The 20,016-nt window shown below is 41.5% G+C and overlaps 1 protein-coding gene across 1 annotated transcript; it reads right to left on the bottom strand.

Annotated features, from left to right (window-relative positions):
- Positions 1-1,765: 1,765 nt before the first annotated feature.
- On the bottom strand, positions 1,766-18,863 carry ilf2 (interleukin enhancer binding factor 2). The gene is made up of 15 exons (XM_023288900.3): positions 18,716-18,863; positions 18,121-18,180; positions 17,107-17,149; positions 16,620-16,724; positions 16,421-16,498; positions 16,003-16,105; positions 15,223-15,288; positions 14,837-14,953; positions 10,691-10,769; positions 10,497-10,584; positions 10,266-10,327; positions 10,064-10,178; positions 3,355-3,445; positions 2,947-3,105; positions 1,766-1,989 (listed from the first exon to the last, which is right to left on the bottom strand). The coding sequence occupies exons 1-14, from the start codon at positions 18,718-18,720 to the stop codon at positions 2,954-2,956; spliced, it is 1,164 nt and encodes a 387-aa protein (XP_023144668.1). The 5' UTR covers positions 18,721-18,863; the 3' UTR covers positions 1,766-1,989; positions 2,947-2,953.
- Positions 18,864-20,016: the final 1,153 nt, after the last annotated feature.

Below are 20,016 nucleotides of genomic sequence, written 5' to 3' on the forward strand. Positions count from 1 at the left end.
ATACATTAAAGACACATTTGGTTTGTCCATTCTGGGTAACTGTAGAAAGATGGCAGTCTGCAGAAGAGGGTCTACACTGTCTTTAGATACAACAGGCTTTTACTAAGGTAAGAAAATCACAGTGACTGTTATTTTCTTAAAAAAAAAAAAAAAAAAATCTATTTTTACTTATATAGATCATCCTAAATCTTACACACTGAACCTTTAGGAAGGCAGTAACTGTGAGTTAAATAGAGTGAAGGGAAGTGACCAAGCAAGACATTCAGCTGCTCAGACTGACTGGCTGGTTCAGTACTGGAATAAGAAGCCCAAATAGACTATACTTAGGAGAAAACTATCAACCTCAGGATTCATGTAGTCCTTTGAATAAAATGATCAGAAATATTTAATTGATGCCCGAGGGGAAATTGTATCTGCAGTCCTTGTGTCTGTCTTGACATCAAGAATGGGACTTATCTAAATTCAGGTAATTTGAACTTTCATTTGCCACTAACTCTCCAAACCTTATCAAAGTAATTTATAGGACTTAAAGTAGACTGACTGTATTCGATCAGCCTGCTTACTTTTTGCCATTTTAGGGCAGCAGCCCCTTTCAAACATGGAATATGCAACATTGACACTTTAGTCTGTTGAAGTGACAGCATTTGGGTATTCAGACTTAGGTCACTCTCCATCACAGCTTCATATACACCCACCACAGTGATGAAGAGACCACAGTTCTAGGTGTAGATGATGGATTTTTTTTTTCAGTTTCAGACTCCCAGCAAGATATTTGTAGTTGAAGCCTAATTACTGTGTGCATAGATGCATTTCCATAACTGAATAGAATGTAACCTCTCCAATTAAAGTAACTATGCAAACCACATTGCTCATCAGATTAATGCCAATTAATGTTCATGCCTGAAAATGATGGAGAAGTGTTGTTGGACTGACCTGGTGGGACTGATACTCAGTTGCTGCTAGATTAACAAAAGGAGTGGTTGTCTAAAAAAAAAGAAACACCATGTGTAAAACATGTTTTTTTTTTCTTTTTGTAGGTACAGACCTACTGAAATGTCCCCTTTTAATCGATTTTTTTTAACCTCTACCTCTCTACCTCTTCTGTCCCTCTCAACCCGCCCGGCCAGCAGGCAGATGGGTCCCCCCACATTAGAGCCGGGTTCTGCTCGAGGTTATTTCCCTGTTAAAAGGGTGTTTTCCTTGCCACTGTCGCCTTTTGGCTTGCTCTGGGGGTCAGGCATATGGGTTCTGTAAAGCGTCTCAAGACAATTTGACTGTAATTGGCACCATATAAATAAAATTGAATTGATGTGAACTTAAAAATGTTAAAGCAAAAATAAATCAGTTGAATATTTATAATTAAAGCAGATCCTTACTTTCTAACCAGCAATGTAATTACTACCACTGCCTGCATTTTGTTACAATTCTAATTGGATATAATGAGCTCATCATTAAATAAAACATACATCCAGGGCCCAAACAGATTTTAACCATTAGTAAATCCAGTCCTGACAAAGATGCAGTTCCTCAGTAAACATTTCTAGTGTTGGAATTTGGGGATTTTGACTGTTATCAGCCATAATATACACCTGTGTACATACATGTATGCTGTAATCTAATTTGTTCATTGTTCACAAGTCTGGTTGAGTTACATTGCTGCCCTGAATAAAGCACGTGTGGTTGGGTCATATTGCTCCAAATTGATATACTCTCGGCTTTGACTTAGCAATATCCTGTTTAAAACTGGCACAGATGAGTCTCAGGCTGAACTCAAAACAGCTTTATATCACTGTTACAAAGTACAAAGAAAACCAAAAGGCTGTAAAAACATCACAATTAAAAACAACAACAAAAAAGACAATAAATGAGGCCAGTTCTTTCTGTGAACACGTCAGAGGACCAGTGGCCCTCCAGTAAACCTGCTGGTGATTCATCAGAGTACACACCATGGTGGAGCTGCAAGGACTTCAATACATTTATGGGCAGTCACTGTGGGAAGAGAGCAGAACAAGTGTGGTGTCAAACAACCCTACGTGTTAGAATGAGTATATGAATGTTTACACAAAACACTTGTGAGTTCAGCTTATGTCTGTGAAATTAAACTACATTGATGTTCAGATGCTTTATATAATAGTTTGGTCAAATCACATCGATAAAACCAGTTGGATGCATTCAGTGCTTGTTTGAGAGTCTATTAAATTCTCCTCCGATAGTGTTCAGTATTTGTTCTGTTTCCACCATCTGATTGGGAACAATAATTATGTGTAATCTTGGTGTCCAACACTTGTCTTAATGTGGGGCAGGAAAATGATGATGCAGGAATTATCATGGTTTTAATTCCTTCTGTAAATAGAATCTCAAACGTGACAATGTTAAAATATGGCTATATTAGTAAATGATTTTAAAAAATCGTGCTGATCAAAATTGAGATTATGGCTTTAGATTGCAACACCTGGAGTGGATGATTGATTTTGTTGCTGATTTTAAATGGGGCTTAAATTTGTTTCTTAGCCCTGTACATTTCATATGGTTATGAAGTGCTCAAATGATGCTGGAAAATTTTACTTTGATTAAAAACCACTAATTTCAGGCCTACCTTATGTACTTCAAGGACCTTTAAGTCTGAAAATATTCATAGTGTGAATGTATTATTGTGCTGGGCTTCATTAAATATACTTCTATTGTACATAACAGAATCCTCCTCATGGGATCAACTTTTTCAAATTTAATGTGGGGTGACCAATGGCAGCAGACCAGTAATGGAGCTTGTGAGAGACAAAAACAAGGCCATATATCCTGTTCATTGAAAATGATTGTCAGAACACATAAATTACTCAGGACAGAACTAATGTGGACATACAATCTACAATTTAAGCTTTGAAAAAACTTGATGTAATGGAACATATGTATTGTTATTAGTGGTGGTACAATGGGAGTTGCTTCAACCTCTTCATTATTCCTGGGTCTCCATGCTCTCATCTTCTCCATCTCCTCCCTCGTCCAGAGCTTCATCTTCCTCCTCTTTCCTCTCTGGAGGTTTCTCATAGGCCTTTTCTGACGGAGTGACAATCACACCGTCCCAGGTAGACATCTCTGTAGCCAAGTCTGCAACGACAGATTATTTAATTTATTGCACAGCACAATTCAGCACAAACTGGACGGCCCACATATGAAATAGCTGCTGAGGGAACTGCATTACTAGATATCGAACCCTAAAACCATCATGCTTTGATTATAAATTGTCTGAATGTCAAAAACTACTGGCTGGTTTGAAAAACATATCTTTTAACAGATCACTGCTGTAAACCAGAATCTAATCTTTACTTCTAACAGAGAAGTGTGAGATTTGCTTACAGCTGGCATCTCCCTCCAAGCCAAGGATCTTTCTGTAGCCTCCATGAGAGAGGACCCTTACCAGTGTCTGAGCTGTGAAACAAACCATGTCCTGCAATACAAAAAGGAAAAACAGTCATCAGGCCGATGCACTTTCAGAGCTTTCACTTACGTTCAGTCTACATCAGCTAATGAGATCCATGCCATGTTTTTTGGGAACACAGTTGTTCAGATGTGTTCAGATGTCAAGTCCAAAAATATTTGGACATTTAAAGTGTTCAAAATTAATTGGACAAACTAACAATCATAAATCAAATAGTCACTTATAGTATTTGGTTGCAAATCCTTTGCAGCCAATGACAGCCTGAAGTCTCAGATCCATAGACCGCACCAGATGCCAGGTTTGGTTTCTTGTGATGCTCTGCCAGGCCTCTACTGCTGCTGTCTTCACTTCCTGCTTGTTCTTGGGGCATTTTCCCTACAGTTTTGTCTTCAGCAAGTGAAATGCATGCTCAGTTGGATTCAGGGCAGGTGACTGACTTTGCATAACAATACGCTTTTTTGCATTAAAAAACTCTTTGGTTCCGTTTGCAGTATGCTTCGCGTTCTGAGGCGTTTGGCTGAATATGAGCAGATGATGCCTGAAACACTTCAGAATTAATCCTGCTGCTTTTGTCAGCTGTCACATCATCAATAAATACAGTGGTGGAAAAAAGTTTTCGGACACTCCATGCATTTGTGAAATATTGCATTAAGAATCACTCTTAGGTCTTCAAGTGCAATTTCTTTTAGTACAGTCGCAGCCAAAATACTAAACAAATCTTTAAAAAGCCATTAAAAACTTAAAATTGATTGGTTCCATAAAAATACAGGAGACATTTTGAGTAATGGGTCATTTTGGTACCAGTGATCCACTAATGAAGGTTGTGCTTTTTATTAAAAGACACAATTTTTGTTGTTGTTTTTGCTGCACTTCATGTCTATATGAAGCCAGCACATTTGAAAGTTCTTCAGGGACAAAAATGGCTAAAACAAGGAACCTAACACGGGCAACATGCCTGAAGATACAGATTGTCAGCCAGGAAGGGTACAGCTGCTGCCAGAAAGTCAGGAATTGCAGATGCAGTCCTTCAGTTGGATACACTCTGCAGAAATACAGACGAACCAACAGATTGCAAGACAAACCAAGATCTGGGTGTCCAAGGGTTTCTTCAGCAAGAAATGACTGCATCCTGATCCGCATATGCATGAAAACCACCGAATGACATCACAGGAGCTTCAACAGCAGTGGTCAAACCAAACTGATGTCCTGCATTCCAACTGCACTGTACATGGCCGACTTTTAGATCAAGCTTCAGGGGCAGCAATTGATCAGAGGCTTCTTGACAAGGCTGTCAAGAAGCCTCTGATCAATGAAAGACAGAGGGTAGCATGGCGTCGTTGGGCCCAAGCACACAAGAACTGGACAGCCAAGAATTGGAAGATTTGGTGGTCAGAGAAGTCCAATTTCCAGATTTATCTTCCTCCTGCTAATGTGAGGGAACGCAAAAGGTCAGGCGAAGCATTATCTCCAGCATGTACAGTACCTACTGTCAAGCATGGTGGAGGCAGTATCATGGTTTGGGATGCATGAGTGCTGCTGGTGTTGGTCATCTCACGGTCTGTGATGGCACAATGAACTCTGTCTTGTATTGTGCCATTCTTGAAACCCATATGCTCCCTTCTGCATGTGCACTGTTCCGTCAAGGTCAAAACCGGATGTTTAAACAAGATAATGCCCTTTGCCACACATCCAGGGCCAGTAGAACTTAGTTGCAGGAGCACAGCATGCAGGTGGCCAGCTCAATCCCCGGAGATGAGCCCCATTGAATATCTGTGGTGGACAATCAAAATGGCAGTTTCAAAGCGTAAATTCCAGACTCCTTAATGACTGTGCAGACCAGCTCTGTCAGGTGCTCCTGCACATCTTTACCCTGAGCCTGAGTCTAGAGAGGGTTCCTGTGATATGGAAGACCTCCTGCGTGGTTCCTGTCTTGAAGAACCCCAGGGAGCCCAACCACTTCAGACCTGTGGCATTCACGTCTCATCTGATGAAGACCATGGACAGGATCATCCTCAAAAACCTCCATCTCCAGATGAACCTATGTCTGGATCCACTGCAGTTTGCTTACCAACTGAACACTGGAGTGGATGATACAGTCATTTACCTGCTGCACAGATTGCTGACTCACCTGGAGAACACTGGCGGCACTGTGAGGGTCATGTTCTTTGATTTCTCCAGTACTTTCAACACAATTCAGCCTTCTCTGCTCGGGGTGAAACTTGAAAGAGTGGGGAGTAGAATGTCACCTGGCTGCATGAACCATCGACTACCTCACTAACAGAGCGCAGTACGCTCTGTTAGTGAGCAATAAAGGATTATCTTATCTTGATGACTGTGTGTCTGATGTGGTAGTCTGCAGCATGGGGGCCCCACAGGGGCCAGTGCTCTCCCCCTTTCTCTTCATCCTGTACACGCCAGACTTCCACTACAACTCTGGGAGCTGTCACCTCCAGAAGTTCTCCGATGATACAGCCATTGTGTCTGAGGAGAATGAGCGGGAATACAGGACGATCATCTCTGACTTCATTGACTGGTGTGAGCTTCTAGGCTTGACTACTGTAATTCCTTATTATCAGGTTGTCCCAATAGCTCTCTGAAACATCTACAGCTGATCCAAAACGCTGCAGCCAGAGTACTGACGGGAGTTAGCAAGAGAGATCATATTTCTCCTATATTGGTTTCTCTTCATTGGCTCCCTGTTAAATCTAGAATAGAATTCAAAATCCTTCTTCTGACATATAAAGCTCTTAACAACCAATCTCCATCATATCTTAAAGATCTGATAGTACCATATTACCCTAGCAGAACTCTTCGCTCTCAGACTGCAGGCTTACTTGTTGTTCCTAGAATCTCTAAAAGTAGAATGGGAGGCAGAGCCTTCAGTTATCAGCTCCTCTCCTGTGGAACCAGCTCCCAGTTTGGGTTCGGGAGGCGGACACCCTCTCTACTTTTAAGACCAGGCTTAAAACCTTCCTTTTCGACAAAGCTTATAGTTAGGGCTGACTGGGGGACCCTGACGGGGTGAGCTGGTGTTTTCCTTTGCACAACTGACTTCCCCTCTTGACGTCCCTTTAGTTTGCCCCTAGTTATGCTGCTATAGGCCTAGGCTGCTGGGGAACCTCTCTGGATGCACTGAGCCCTTCTCTAACTACCTATGTATTTACTATATATACCATTATTGCATTACATTCACTCTGTTTCTTTCTGTGTCCTTTCTCCGAGTGTCCCTGGTCCCAGAGCTGGATGCTGGATGCTTCAGATGTGTGGCTGTGTTTTATGGTCCTTGTGTCCCACCCCCCCACCTCTCTATCTCTACCCCTCTATCTGTATCCCTCTGTCTCTACCTCTACCTCTCTATCTCTTCTGTCCCTCTCAACCCGCCCGGCCAGCAGGCAGATGGGTCCCCCCACATTAGAGCCGGGTTCTGCTCGAGGTTTGTTTCCCTGTTAAAAGGGTGTTTTCCTTGCCACTGTCGCCTTTTGGCTTGCTCTGGGGGTCAGGCATATGGGTTCTGTAAAGCGTCTCGAGACAATTTGACTGTAATTGGCGCTATATAAATAAAATTGAATTGAATTGAATTGAATTGAATTGAATTAAACCATCTTCATCTCAACGCCAGTAAGACGAAGGAGTTGATCATCGACTTCCGCAGGAGGACACCTCAGACTGCACTGGTGAACATCCAGGGTTTGGACATTGAGATGGTGGACACATACAAATATCTGGGTGTTCACCTCAACAACAAACTGGACTGGACACATAATACAGAGGTCTTTTACAAGAAAAGCCAAAGTCCTCTCCACCTGCTGAGGAGACTGAGGTCCTTTGGAGTGTGCAGGACATTTTATGACACTGTAGTAGCGACCGCTCTTTTCTATGCAGTGGTCTGTTGGGGAGCGGGGAGCACTGAAAGGGACAGAAAGAGACTAAACAGAAGGTCAGGAGGAGGTTCTGTCCTGGACTGTTCCCTGGACTCCATAGAGGAGGTGGGTGAGAGGAGGATGTTGGCAAAGCTCACATCCATCATGGACAATCCCTCTCACTCAATGCATGTGACTGTGGGGACTTTAAGCAGCTCCTTCAATAGCAGACTTTGAAATCCACCCTGCAAGAAGGAGTGCTATCACAGGTCCTTCATTCCATCTGCTGTAAGACTTTATGACATCAGCGTCACTGGCTGATGTTAACATAAACTGGACTTGTATCATATCATCATCTCAAACTTGGTAAAATCTGCACAACAATTTTTTTGCAGTGCTGGCATCTTGCACTTTTACGGTTACATTTATTCAACAAGCCACTTTATGATGATGTTGTTTATAGTTTAGTAATGTATTTATTCATTTTCATTCTTGTATATGTTGCTGTTGTTTATAGTTTAGTAATGTATTTATTCATTTTCATTCTTGTATATGTTGCTGTTGTTTATAGTTTAGTAATGTATTTATTCATTTTCATTCTTGTATATGTTGCTGTTGTTTATAGATTAGTAATAATTATTTATTCATTTTCGTTGTTGCTGTTGCGATATATACATTTAGTGCTGCTGTGAAAGATGTTGCTGCTGTAACAATGGATATTTCCCTAATCTTCGCTCTCAGACTGCAGGCTTACTTGTTGTTCCTAGAATCTCTAAAAGTAGAATGGGAGGCAGAGCCTTCAGTTATCAGCTCCTCTCCTGTGGAATCAGCTCCCAGTTTGGGTTCGGGAGACGGACACCCTCTCTACTTTTAAGACCAGGCTTAAAACCTTCCTTTTTGACAAAGCTTATAGTTAGGGCTGACTGGGGGACCCTGACGGGGTGAGCTGGTGTTTTCCTTTGCACAACTGACTTCCCCTCTTGACGTCCCTTTAGTTTGCCCCTAGTTATGCTGCTATAGGCCTAGACTGCTGGGGAACCTCTCTTGATGCACTGAGCCCTTCTCTATCTACCTATGTATTTACTATATATACCATTATTGCATTACACTCACTCTGTTTCTTTCTGTGTCCTTTCTCCGAGTGTCCCTGGTCCCAGAGCTGGATGCTTCAGATGTGTGGTTGTTCTCCCACCTCCAGCTGCCCATTTCCACCGATCTACTCTGCATTGCCCTTACTATACTTGATTTGTTCATCTACATAGTTTGGAATTTACCACCAGCTATATATGTAGTGTATTTAATGCCAGAGCCGTACACCATTGCAGTAAACTATAATTAGTTTCCATGTTAGTTGTACTTTGCATGTATCATCTGTCTTATCATGCATGTATTATACTGTGTGTTTTATGGTCCTTGTGTCCCCCCTAACATTACCTAACATTAATGTTTTATGTAATCATATAAGACAAGTAACATTAGACAGGGAGGAGCAGTGGAATAAAGTGAAGGAGAGCAGAGTACAACAGGAGGAGAGCAAAGTGATGGTGCAGGAGACAGAAATGAGAGTAGAGGAGAAAAACCTAAAGAGAAGCACAGGCTATCAGGCTAGGAGCCTAAATGGGTTGAAAAAAAATAGCTGGTTCCACTCCTGGCTCTACCACACTGGTAATGGTGTGTCAAATCTTTTTTTCCTTTCTTTGCATAATATGCATGTCAATATTTCTTTTAATTAAAAAAAATAATAAGTTCAGTGTATTTCCACTGTAAGAGCAATGATCAATATTGGCACTTAACTCTGTACCTATAGGACAACAGATCCTTAGAGCTCTTCTGCAGAAAACCCAGAGAAATTAATTGTTCTGAGCCTGGGTGTAAAATTTGCCACTGATTCTACAGCCCCATCAAGAAATTATTATTTATTGTTTTTATTTTTACTTATTTAATTTCATTATTTGTTTTTTTATTTTTAAAAATTTTTTAAAAATTTTAAAAAGCCATTTCAACTGGCCATTCAGTATATAGGTTGTAAAAGTAACATCTGCAGGCAAGTGTCATTTGTTTACGCCGCCACAGTTCCCGGAGAGCCTTCCCCCGCTGCTGAAAAAAAACCACTGCAAAGGATTCTTGTGTCATCCACCACATTTGTTTTCAGTGGCCTTCCAGGTCTTTTGGCGTTGCTGAGCTCACCAGATCATTCTTTCTTTTTAAGAATGTACCAAACAGCTGATTTGGCCACACGTAATGTCTTTGCTATCTATCTGATGGGTTTGTTTGGATTTTTCAGCCTAATGATGGCTTGCTTCACTGGTAGTGACAGCTCTTTGGATTTCATATTGAGAGTTGATCTCATCAGATTCTGAATGCAAATACCACACTTGAAATGAACTCTAGCCCTTTTATTTGCTCCTTGTAAATGAAATAATGAGGGAATAACACACACCTGACCATGGAACAGCTGAGCAGTTAACTGTCCAATTACTTTTGGTCCCTTATTAAGATGTATGGCACATAAAATGTGTTGTAATTCTTCCACCGTTTACCTGATTTGGATGTAAAAACTCAAATTAAATCTGAAAACCTGCACTTACAACACATCTTGATTGTTTCATTTCAAATCCACTGTGGTAGAGTACAGGACCGAAATGCTGAAAATTGTGTCAATGTCCAAATATTTATGGGTCTGACTGTAGGTGTTTCAGAATTCCATCAAACAGCAAAAAATTTTTGCAGACAGACATCATACGCAACAAGACAGGACTACACCTACCTGCTGTTCAAGAGTCATGACTGTGTGCACTCGGAAGTTTCCACTTTCACAGGGGTCAGTGATGCCCACAGAGCCCGGTAGAAAGAGCCCAGCAGCCAACATCTGCAGGCAACGCCTTCAGAAGTCCAACACAAAGTTGACAGAAAATATTTCACTGAAAGTGACTACACAGAAATACAACCTGAGGAGAGTGAGAACTGACCTGTAGGCCATGTTGAGGGACAGGGGCTGTCTGGATGGGTTGTTCATCACTGCAGAGTGCCCCTGGAACAGGATGGACAGCAGCCTCAACACTATGACCTTGTCACTGATGGTCTACATGTACCAATATACAATACACAATGCTAGAGATTTATTGTACATGCAACTACGTAGTTTTCTTTGGTACTCATGAGTGCATTATCTGGTCAAACGCCAGGACTCTGGGACTCACCAGCAGGTCCAAGATCCAGGGAGTGAGGGGCTCAAAACCAGGAAAGCGCAGCCTCAGGTCTTTCAGCAGGCGGATCAGCACTTTGACCCTGAAGATAATGAATACTAAATCAGTCAAAAAGTCAAGCATCAATCAACACTGCAATAAAAAAAAAATACAGCAGGCCTAATGCAAGTTTACAGAAATTTCCTCACGTTGACTGGGAGGCATTCTCCTCAAACCAGCGGGCGTGACGTATGGCAGCAAGAGCACTCTGCAGCACCTTGATGTCCACTGTAGAAAAAAATAACAAAATTAACTCTGTATGTAATATATAATCACTGCACAACTGTCCTTCATGTGGGCCATATTTGAACCGGGGGAAGCTTACTACATTTCATTTAGAGAATGAATGCTATCTTTTGGAGCTATGTCGTCTTGTAAATATTGAAAATGAGGGTGATAAACTAATACTTGCACATCAGTCACACACATGGTGTTTTAAATAAAAACTTCACAAACTGTCATAAATCACAACCAAATTTCAGGTGCTTTCTGGGACATGACTCAAATTCATGACTACGAACAACATGCTTTATTCAGGGCCATAACCACTATCGATTACTGGTAAATACAGAGACTGATAACAAATATATGGAACCAGCATTTGTTAAACAATGTGAGAACAAGCATCTGCTATCACATTGCTATTACAACTTCAGCAATATCTGCCTTATATATAACCTCTGAAACACAGCTCTGCTTATTCACTGGAACTGCTCCACTCTGTAAATGTGCTGTGCTCATCTGTACCACATTGGCTTTCATTGTTGACTAGCTGTTACTCGTGATGTGTAACCAATCAGCGTGCTGTGGGTAGGACATTGCTTGAGACCACAGAGTGACTACAGCATAAGTGTCAAACTCTGGCCCGCGGGCCAAATTTGGCCCACAGTGTAATTATATTTGGCCCGCGAGGCAATACCAAATGACTACTATAACTGGCCCGCCGGCATCACACAGCGCATGTATCGCTAATACTACATACCCCAGAATGCTCTACCGGTGTTTTCGCGCGTCAATCAGGACAGGACCCATAAACCCCCTCTCCTCTGTTGACAGTAGCAATAGCGACCTCGTGTGACTACTGGCGCCGTGCTACTCTTCCCAAAAATGATGAAAAGAAAGGCAGAAAACAGGAGCTTTCTGGACAGGTGGGAGGCAGAATAACTGTTTACAAATGTAAAAGACAGATCTGTTTGTCTCGTATGTGGAGCCAATGTGGCTATAATCAAGGAGTACAACATTAGACGAAACTACGAAACGAAACACAAGTACAAGGACCTGGACATGACTCAAAGGCGCCAGAAAGTAGAGGAGATGAAAAGAAGTTTGGTTTCACAACAATGTTAAAAAAAAAAAAAAAAAAAAAAAAAAACACATCACAAAGTGAGGCTGCTGTAAAGGCTAGTTTTCTGGTGGTAGCAGAGATCGCAAAATCAGCCTGGCCCTTCAATGAGGGAGAGTTTGTGAAAAAGTGCATGATGAAAGTTTGTGATGCCATGTGCCCGGAGAAAAAAAACAAGCATTTTCAAACGTGAGCATTAGCAGAAACACAGTAGCTGATCGTACATGTGATTTAGCCACCAATCTAGCTGATGGAAAAGGAAAAAGATTTTGTTGCGTTCTCCCTTGCTGTGGATGAGAGCAGCGACGGATCTGATACGGCGCAGCTGTCAGTCTTCATCTGTGGAGTGGACTCAAATATGTGTGTTACAGAGGAACTTTTGGGATTAAAATCAATGCATGGCACAACCACAGGAAAGGAAATCTTTGAAGAGGTTTCCAAATGTGTAACTGGAATGAAGCTGCCATGGGATAAACTCGTGGGACGACAGATGGTGCGCCAGCGATGTGTGGTCAAAAGAGTGGGCTGGTGGGCAGGGTTCTAGAGAAGATGCGGGAGGAGAACTGTGCAGGTGAGCTAACTGTTTATCACTGCATCATACATCAAGAATCACTGTGTGGCAAAGCCCTAAAGATGGAACATGTTATGAACACAGTAACAGGAGTAGTTAAATTTATAAGAGCCAAAGGTCTGAATCACCGCCAGTTCAAGTCTTTTCTGGAGGAGTGTGGTTCGGAATATGCAGATGTGTTGTATCACGCAGAGGTCAGATGGTTAAGCCAAAGAAAAGTACTCAACAGATACTTCGAGCTACATGAGGAAATCGTTCAGTTTCTGGAAAGCGAAGGGAAAGACACAGCAGGGCTCTGGGAGCAAAAGTTTCTGTGTGAGCTGGCCTTTATGTGTAACGTCACGAACCATCTCACTGCGCTGAACCTGCAGCTTCAGGGGCGAGGGCAAATCATCACAGACATGTAGTGCAGTGAGGGCTTTTAAAACTAAAATGTGCCTGTGGGAGAATCAGATGCTGCAAGGAAACCTGGGCCATTTCCCCTGCTGCCAAATGTTGAAAACGCAGATCTCTACTGCCGTGTTCCCATGTGTGCAGTTTGCTGAAAAACTCAGCATACTCGGCGCTGAGTTTAGCCGGCGATTTGCCAACTTTGATGTCCAGAAACGTAGGTTTGAACTGCTCAGTAATCCATTTGCAGCTGACGTGGGAAACGCACCAACCAACCTCCAAATGGAGCTGATTGAACTGCAGTGTAGTGACATGCTGAAGTCAAAGTTTGATGCTGTGGGCGCTGCACAATTTCCACATTTCATCCCTCACACAGTGCCTCAGCTCTGCACCCAGATGCTCTCCATGTTCGGCAGCACTTATCTATTTGAGCAACTATTCTCCTCGATGAAGATGACCAAAACATCTCACAGGAGACGTCTGACTGATGAACACCTTCACTCGATCTTAAGGATTTCATCAGCTCAGAGCCTGAGCCCAGACATTGATGAACTAGCATCCAAGAAGAGATGCCAGGTATCTGGCTTTGGCATATCAGAGTAGATCAGTGTGTACCAAACTGAGCAATAATAAATGTTGTCTTTATGCACTTTTTATTGCTACTGCAAGGCATGGGCTTGAATGGTTGCATTAGAATAGCGCTACTTTTTGACCAACAACTAAATAAGGAAAGGATGGTTTTATCTTGCCGACATGTCTCGACTATGTCTGCAGTCTTCCTCGGAGCGTCATCCGACGTGTGATGACATTTTGACGTTTTTGTCAGGTGGTCGGTCTGACAGATCTGTCAGAATCTGTCAAATCAGCCACGCCCCCCGCCACCTGATGGTCTCTGGAGGATGGAATCCCAGGTATGCGAGAGGATGTAGGCCCCCTCGTCCCGGTTCATGGAACTGCTCACCCGCTTCCTGATCTCTGTGGCCTCCTTAATCCATCATGTCCATCCACAGAGAAAACCATCCTTTCCTTACTTTCATGACTTTTCATACTTTCGTGACTATTTGACGGTCAAAAAGTAATGCTATTCTAATGTAAGAATTAACAAAACGAACATAATCTAACTATTGAATGGTTGCACGTTCATTGACGGATATTACTACTAGTTACATGATTTATCACTGTTACTTTATTTTAAAATGTATTATTAGCTTGTGGAATAAGTTTACAGTTGAAATTTAAATAAGAAGGCTGCAAATAAAAAGAGGCATATGATTTTTATTTAAATTTTATTTAAGAAATAAATGGCATTGATATGTTTTTAATCTGAAATTCGATTTTGCATGTGTTTTATTAAGTTATATTTTGTATAGTATTACGCTTTGCTTGTTCGGTATTCAGTGTTTAAACAAAATTTGTTTGGATCCATATGAAAAGGTTCATTGTTATATCTAGAGGAAGATTTTTTCAATGAATATCAATGTTGGACCGCGACTTTTACCAAATTTTTAATTTTGGCCCACTGTGTATTTGAGTTTGACACCTCTGGACTAAAGAAAGAGAGAGGCCACTGTATCAGTGTCAAAGCAGTGCATGGAATTTATTTTATCAGAAACTGGTTAATAGTGATGATGATATCGATAATCAGAAAAATTCTAAATATCAGAGTTGACAATCAGGCAGGGCTGCACAGTGAATCGGTGGTTAGCACCGTCGCCTTGCAGCTAAAAGATTTCCAGTTCACATCCCGGCCTGGGCCAGGGATCTTTCTGCATGGAGTTTGCATGTTCTCCATGTGCATTTGTGGGTTTTCACTGGGTACTCCAGCTTCCTCTCACAGTCCAGGTGGCTAACTAGTCAATCCCTAATGTCCAGTGTTGTGGTTCAATGTTGATGTGTTAATCCTGAGCTAAAAAGGTGCCCCCTAGTGACATTTCTAGGACATGCCAAGTGCACCTCTGTGTTTGTGTGTTGTGAACATGTATGAGCTCATACAGTGCAGCTCTGGGTCCAGCTTGCGCAGGTTGGGAGGGACAGTGGTGATGAGAATCTTGACGGTAGCATCAGCTGAACTGATCTCAAAGCCTGTCTCGTTGGTCAGCATGGAGAGCACTGAAATCAGTGACACATACTCTTAGACACACTTGACATTAGCAATGTTACTTTACAAATTAATTTAAAGCTTGACAAATACAAAATTACTGAACGTGTTTTAAACAACTGTCTTGGGATATTATTACACCCCACAACAACCTAAATAACTAAATGAAATTAAATAAACAAGTGCAATCCTGAATTCAATGAAATGCACTAATGTCACAAAAATTTGCCAGACCGATTAAACATTCAACTTTTCTTATACCTTGCCCTCAGTGTGTTACCTTCAGTAGGGTCCTGTGTGCGAAGAGTCTCCACCACTTTGTTGCCAAGAGCAGCAACTGCCTCCACTGTAAAAGACCAGAAAATCATTATCTTCCAGCATTATGGTTAATAAATTACAAAGAGCTATGAATACATCCTTACTTTTTTAACATAGAGACTGATACACACAGCAGTTAGACTTTGATCACCATAGTCCCCCTCCACACTTTACTGGCTCCAAACATCATGATGCGATCTAAGTGACTTTATAGTAATTAGCACTTCAGCAGAAGCCTTTTTTCAGACAGTGGCAGCTTTCCAATACCAATACTGTCATTCTATATAGTATGCCAGAAAAAGATTTAGTATGTCCCAATATGTAGTATGTTAAATGTAGTGAGCCAAAAATACCAAGATGTCCCAGTACATCTAGTCAGATTTTGAAGTATGCAATCCAGCATGCTTTTCTGGCCATTCTGACCCACAATCCTCTGTACAGTTACATCACAGACTTTGTGGTGTTGCGCACAAGAATAAGCAAGCTTGAACCCCACAGTGCACAAACATAGAACAGCTCACTTCGCAATAGAGTTTAGGGCGCATTTCATGTGTGTATGTTCCACTTGTATGCATACTGTATTAAACAGCATGTACTTCTTGAGGGCAGCTGTGTATTTTTACACAATGTAAAAAGAAAAGTATGCCACTCAAATTCCAGCCAGTGTTACAGATTTGACTATGATCCTGATAGCCTATTCTCATTTTTCAGCAGATAGCATTACTTGACACTGATCACTCACATGTAGGGAGGATCTTGAGGATTACAACCAGATCAGCAACATTGTGTCCCGTTGTCATGGTGCCCTTCTTGTATGATCCCACCTGTCGCACCTCTTCAATTTGCTATCAAGAGACGCAGATACAACATTAACGTGTAATGTATTAATATTATTTACTAGATCATAGCATTCACAGGCTCTGCAACCATTAATTGATTTTGGAAAAAAAAAAACTTATGCACTATGGTTGTTACTAGATACCCAGTGTGCTGCTTACACACATAAAGCTGTATAGTTTATTTTCTAAAATACTTAAACATGTCTGACATTTCACTGCATATAATAAAATGTTAAACTGGAACACTGAGATGCTCTGGCAGAACCACTGGCACGACTTGACTTTCACAGAGTCATTCAGAATGTTAGATGTATGACTCACCACTTCAAAGTTCCCAGGTGCAACAATCAGGTTGTCAATGACATTATTGATCTTTGTGACCAGGGACAAGATGGAGGACTAAATGCAGAAGAACCAATAAACAAGGTTTCTATTAGTGAACTGAAACACCTCATAAATTAAACAAAAAATGCAAATGGTGAGACAGACTTGTCTAGTCAGTGCAGGTGTGTGGACTGACCTGCTCTGCAGGTGTGGGGCTCAAGTCCTGGTTTCTCTTCAGAAGACACTCACTGAAAGCTGTCTCATCGGGTGCAGGCTTCACTCTAGGGAAGGCCATCTCACACTGGTGATAAACAACAGTTTGCTTCAGTTCTCACGCTGCTACTCAGAATGGCATCCACTGTACTACCAGCCTCATCCTATGGTAGACTATCATCATAGTTAGACAAACCTGGTCTCCTGAACATATCCCACAACATTGCCTCCCCAGAAAAACTGTTTATCTTGTTGCGGTTTACTCCAGGATCCGGTGACATCACTGCTGGATGCGTTTACATGTGCAACAGAACATAGTTCTAACTTCAACCAACCACACCCAAAAGTTTGCTACTTCTGGTATCATATGTTAGTTTTTAAAGCATTCACAGACATGATATCGCCAACTTTCACATCTGGAATCTCTTGGCTAATTGTAAATCACAGCCGCAAGGCAGCTCTTTACTCACCACATAAAAATCAAAAGGGATGTGTGGGACAAATGGCCGATACCTAAACAGTAATAAAGAAAAGATCAGCAGTTTGTAGTAATAACATCAGCAGTGAATAACTATCATTAATGAGTATCTGCTATATACAGATATTTTGTACGTCTTCCGCCTCAAACAGACTTTGATGTTGGTTAACAACTATGGCGAAGGTCAGTAGGGAATGACTGTGGGTTAACTGTAAACATTTGGCAATAACTCTATTGCACCCATCTTCTCTGGCAAACATACAGGACAGATGCACTGACAATGCACGGAGATCCTTGGCTCTCTTGGCAGAGGCAGGCGCCAGAATGATTGCCGAATAAAGACAAGCAGGAAAACACTATTACTCTAGTGATGTAGTTGGGCAGTGAAGTGGTTGCTGAAGTAACGTAGTGGCCTCTGAGGGTTCAGCTTAGTGCAATCCACTGCCTCTTTCGCCGACATCCAGCTGGTGTCAAGTGTGTAGGTGAACGGTTGAACAGATAAATTTTTAGATGTTGTAGATCTGTCTGAGCGAGTGATTGCTCACCCCTATTTCTGCAGACGGTGCAAAGACTTGTCCTAGGAAGCCAACACACTGCCTCAGCAGGGTGAACCAATAACAAAGACTGTTAGAGGGCAGAACACATACAAAATAGAACTGAGTTAACATCTAAAAACGTAATATAAATGCAGATAGATCTGATCTTTCAAGTGCTGATGGCTGAAAAGTGCTGTGTTGCTGATGCATAAAGAGCTCTGCTGAGATGGGTACAAGGACATACTCCACCACCCGGCAATACCAAATCCATCTATTAACAGGGATTAATGCAAGCTGAAAATAGAACGTGTCAAAATTTACAGTATTTTGCATCTTACAGCAAAAAAGATGGCTCTGAATCTGGCAGTACACTGGAAAACAGCTAGGCTTTTTAAATCCTGATTATCTAATGCATCGTGAGTCATGGAGACATAATGATTGTAAGAGACAAGCAGCTCTTCTGAGCTCACCCCTGGACCAGTCCTCCCCGGGACCCGAAGCGGCCTCCTCGGCCCCTGCCGCGGTCCCCTCTGCAGACAAACACAGTGACAGAACATACATTTACTACTCAGATCTAACGTTACGGTTTGGAGTAATGATGCGTGGCGACTCAGCTTACACGTTATTTAATTACAAAGCGAACATTATATGTCATCTGACCAATTACCATAGTCAGCTGCTGCTCAAACCACAGTGCAGACCGTTTAAGTCATCCATTCATTCATTCATTCTGCTACCCGACAAAGTGACTACTAGAAGACGTTAGCCTACTAGGTGATTACTAAATTGCACATGTGAGAGTAATATCCCTCCACAGTACTCACTAAAATAATGTCATTCACATAATTACCACAATTAGACTGCTCAAAAAATTCTACCCGGCTAACATTTTTGCTAGTCCCCAGCTTTCACATCATGCACGCCACTAGCTTCAAGCTATGCTAACATTACTGGTTCAACCGGCTACTCTGAGCTAGCTTACTAGACATAGACTAACGATTACATTCCGCAGCTTGCTAGTATAAACCTTAAACTACAATTCGAAACCAAGTGAAATACTATTACCTCATTGCGTACGACGTTTTGATGACTGAATGTAAAAAAAAATCAGGAGAAGCTGTGAGCGTCCCTATGTGGTCCGGTTTTTCTTGTTAATGTTGCTCACTATTAGTCTTTGTCTTCTTCTTGTTTTTCCTCTTTGAGGTTTATTGGCTGTTGGTAAATATCGAATTGGTGCATTGGCGCCACCAACTGGTTGGAGTGTGGATCGCAGTGCCTAGGCAAGTCAAGTCAGTGCTTGTCAAATAGCGGGGCGCACCTCCTCAAACACCCTGCTGTTAGCCTACTACGAACACGACAGCTACAACAGACCCACATCAATATTATGAACATTTCGCCAGCTAAGGTGGTACGGCGCAGGATCAGTGATCAGAGTTTGGCGTTGAACTTTTGTTTGCTATTCAGTTAGCCGCTGGTAAGCTAACAAACAGTGAAACAACGCCTTATGAAACCTGAGAAAAGCAGCAGCAATATTTCATTAGAAGACCTGCATTCAAAGCCCCCCATGTTGTTACGCAATGGCCCATTTAATCATGTTTCTGAACTATATGGTAAACACTGAAATTTCTATTGAAGAACCAATAAATTGTTTGCTAACATTATCATTAATACAAGTCTAAAACATTTATTCAAATGATCAAATTAACACAGTGAAGTAAAGAGTACTGGTAATGTGCAACTATTTTTAGAATTTCAAGGAAAATGCTGATTGTTCTTGAGGTTTCAGCTTTGCAGATGTGGAAATTCAATGCATTGATATCTTGTACTCAGATATTTTGGTGTTTTTTTTAGTTGTGCCTCAAAACAAGGCATTTATCACTGTTGGAAATTATTACAGGTATTTTTTGTAACACTTTCTGACATTGTATGGACAAAGCAATAATTAATCAGTTACTGGAGACAATGATTTGTAATACAGATACTATCAACAACAACATTTCTTGTTCATCATTTTATTTAATTGTTGGCCTTGGATGATGAGGTTCAGTTGCCAGGACTTCTACTCTGCAGCTCACCAGTCCTGTCCTGCAGCTCCTCCTCTCAACAGACCAAATCAAGTAAGATCTGATTAGACTGTGCAGACATCTACATGATCAACATGTTAACTTTTGGCCCATCCTAAAATTGCAAAAGAGAACATTTACTTTAAGTTAACTGTGTTTATGTTTATAGAAAGTAATTACTAACAATTAATACCTTTTTGGGTGCTTTTATGCAGGAAAAAGGAAGTGGGATGCCACTGTGAGTCTGCTGCAGTACCCGGTCAGGTCAGAGGAATGGTTCTTGAAACAGATCAGAAGAGACTA

Source organism: Amphiprion ocellaris, chromosome 15 (assembly GCF_022539595.1).
Source record: "Amphiprion ocellaris isolate individual 3 ecotype Okinawa chromosome 15, ASM2253959v1, whole genome shotgun sequence".
In the NCBI taxonomy this organism is placed as follows: domain Eukaryota; kingdom Metazoa; phylum Chordata; class Actinopteri; family Pomacentridae; genus Amphiprion; species Amphiprion ocellaris.

What these genes read in the sequence shown, in the direction of transcription:
- ilf2 (XM_023288900.3), bottom strand. An exon ending in CGGGGAGGACTGGTCCAGGG is followed by an intron (nt 17,150 to 18,120) that starts GTGAGCTCAGAA and finishes ATTACTGTTTAG; the next exon opens with GTATCGGCCATTTGTCCCAC. An exon ending in CCTCAAGATCCTCCCTACAT is followed by an intron (nt 15,289 to 16,002) that starts GTGAGTGATCAG and finishes GGTCTTTTACAG; the next exon opens with TGGAGGCAGTTGCTGCTCTT.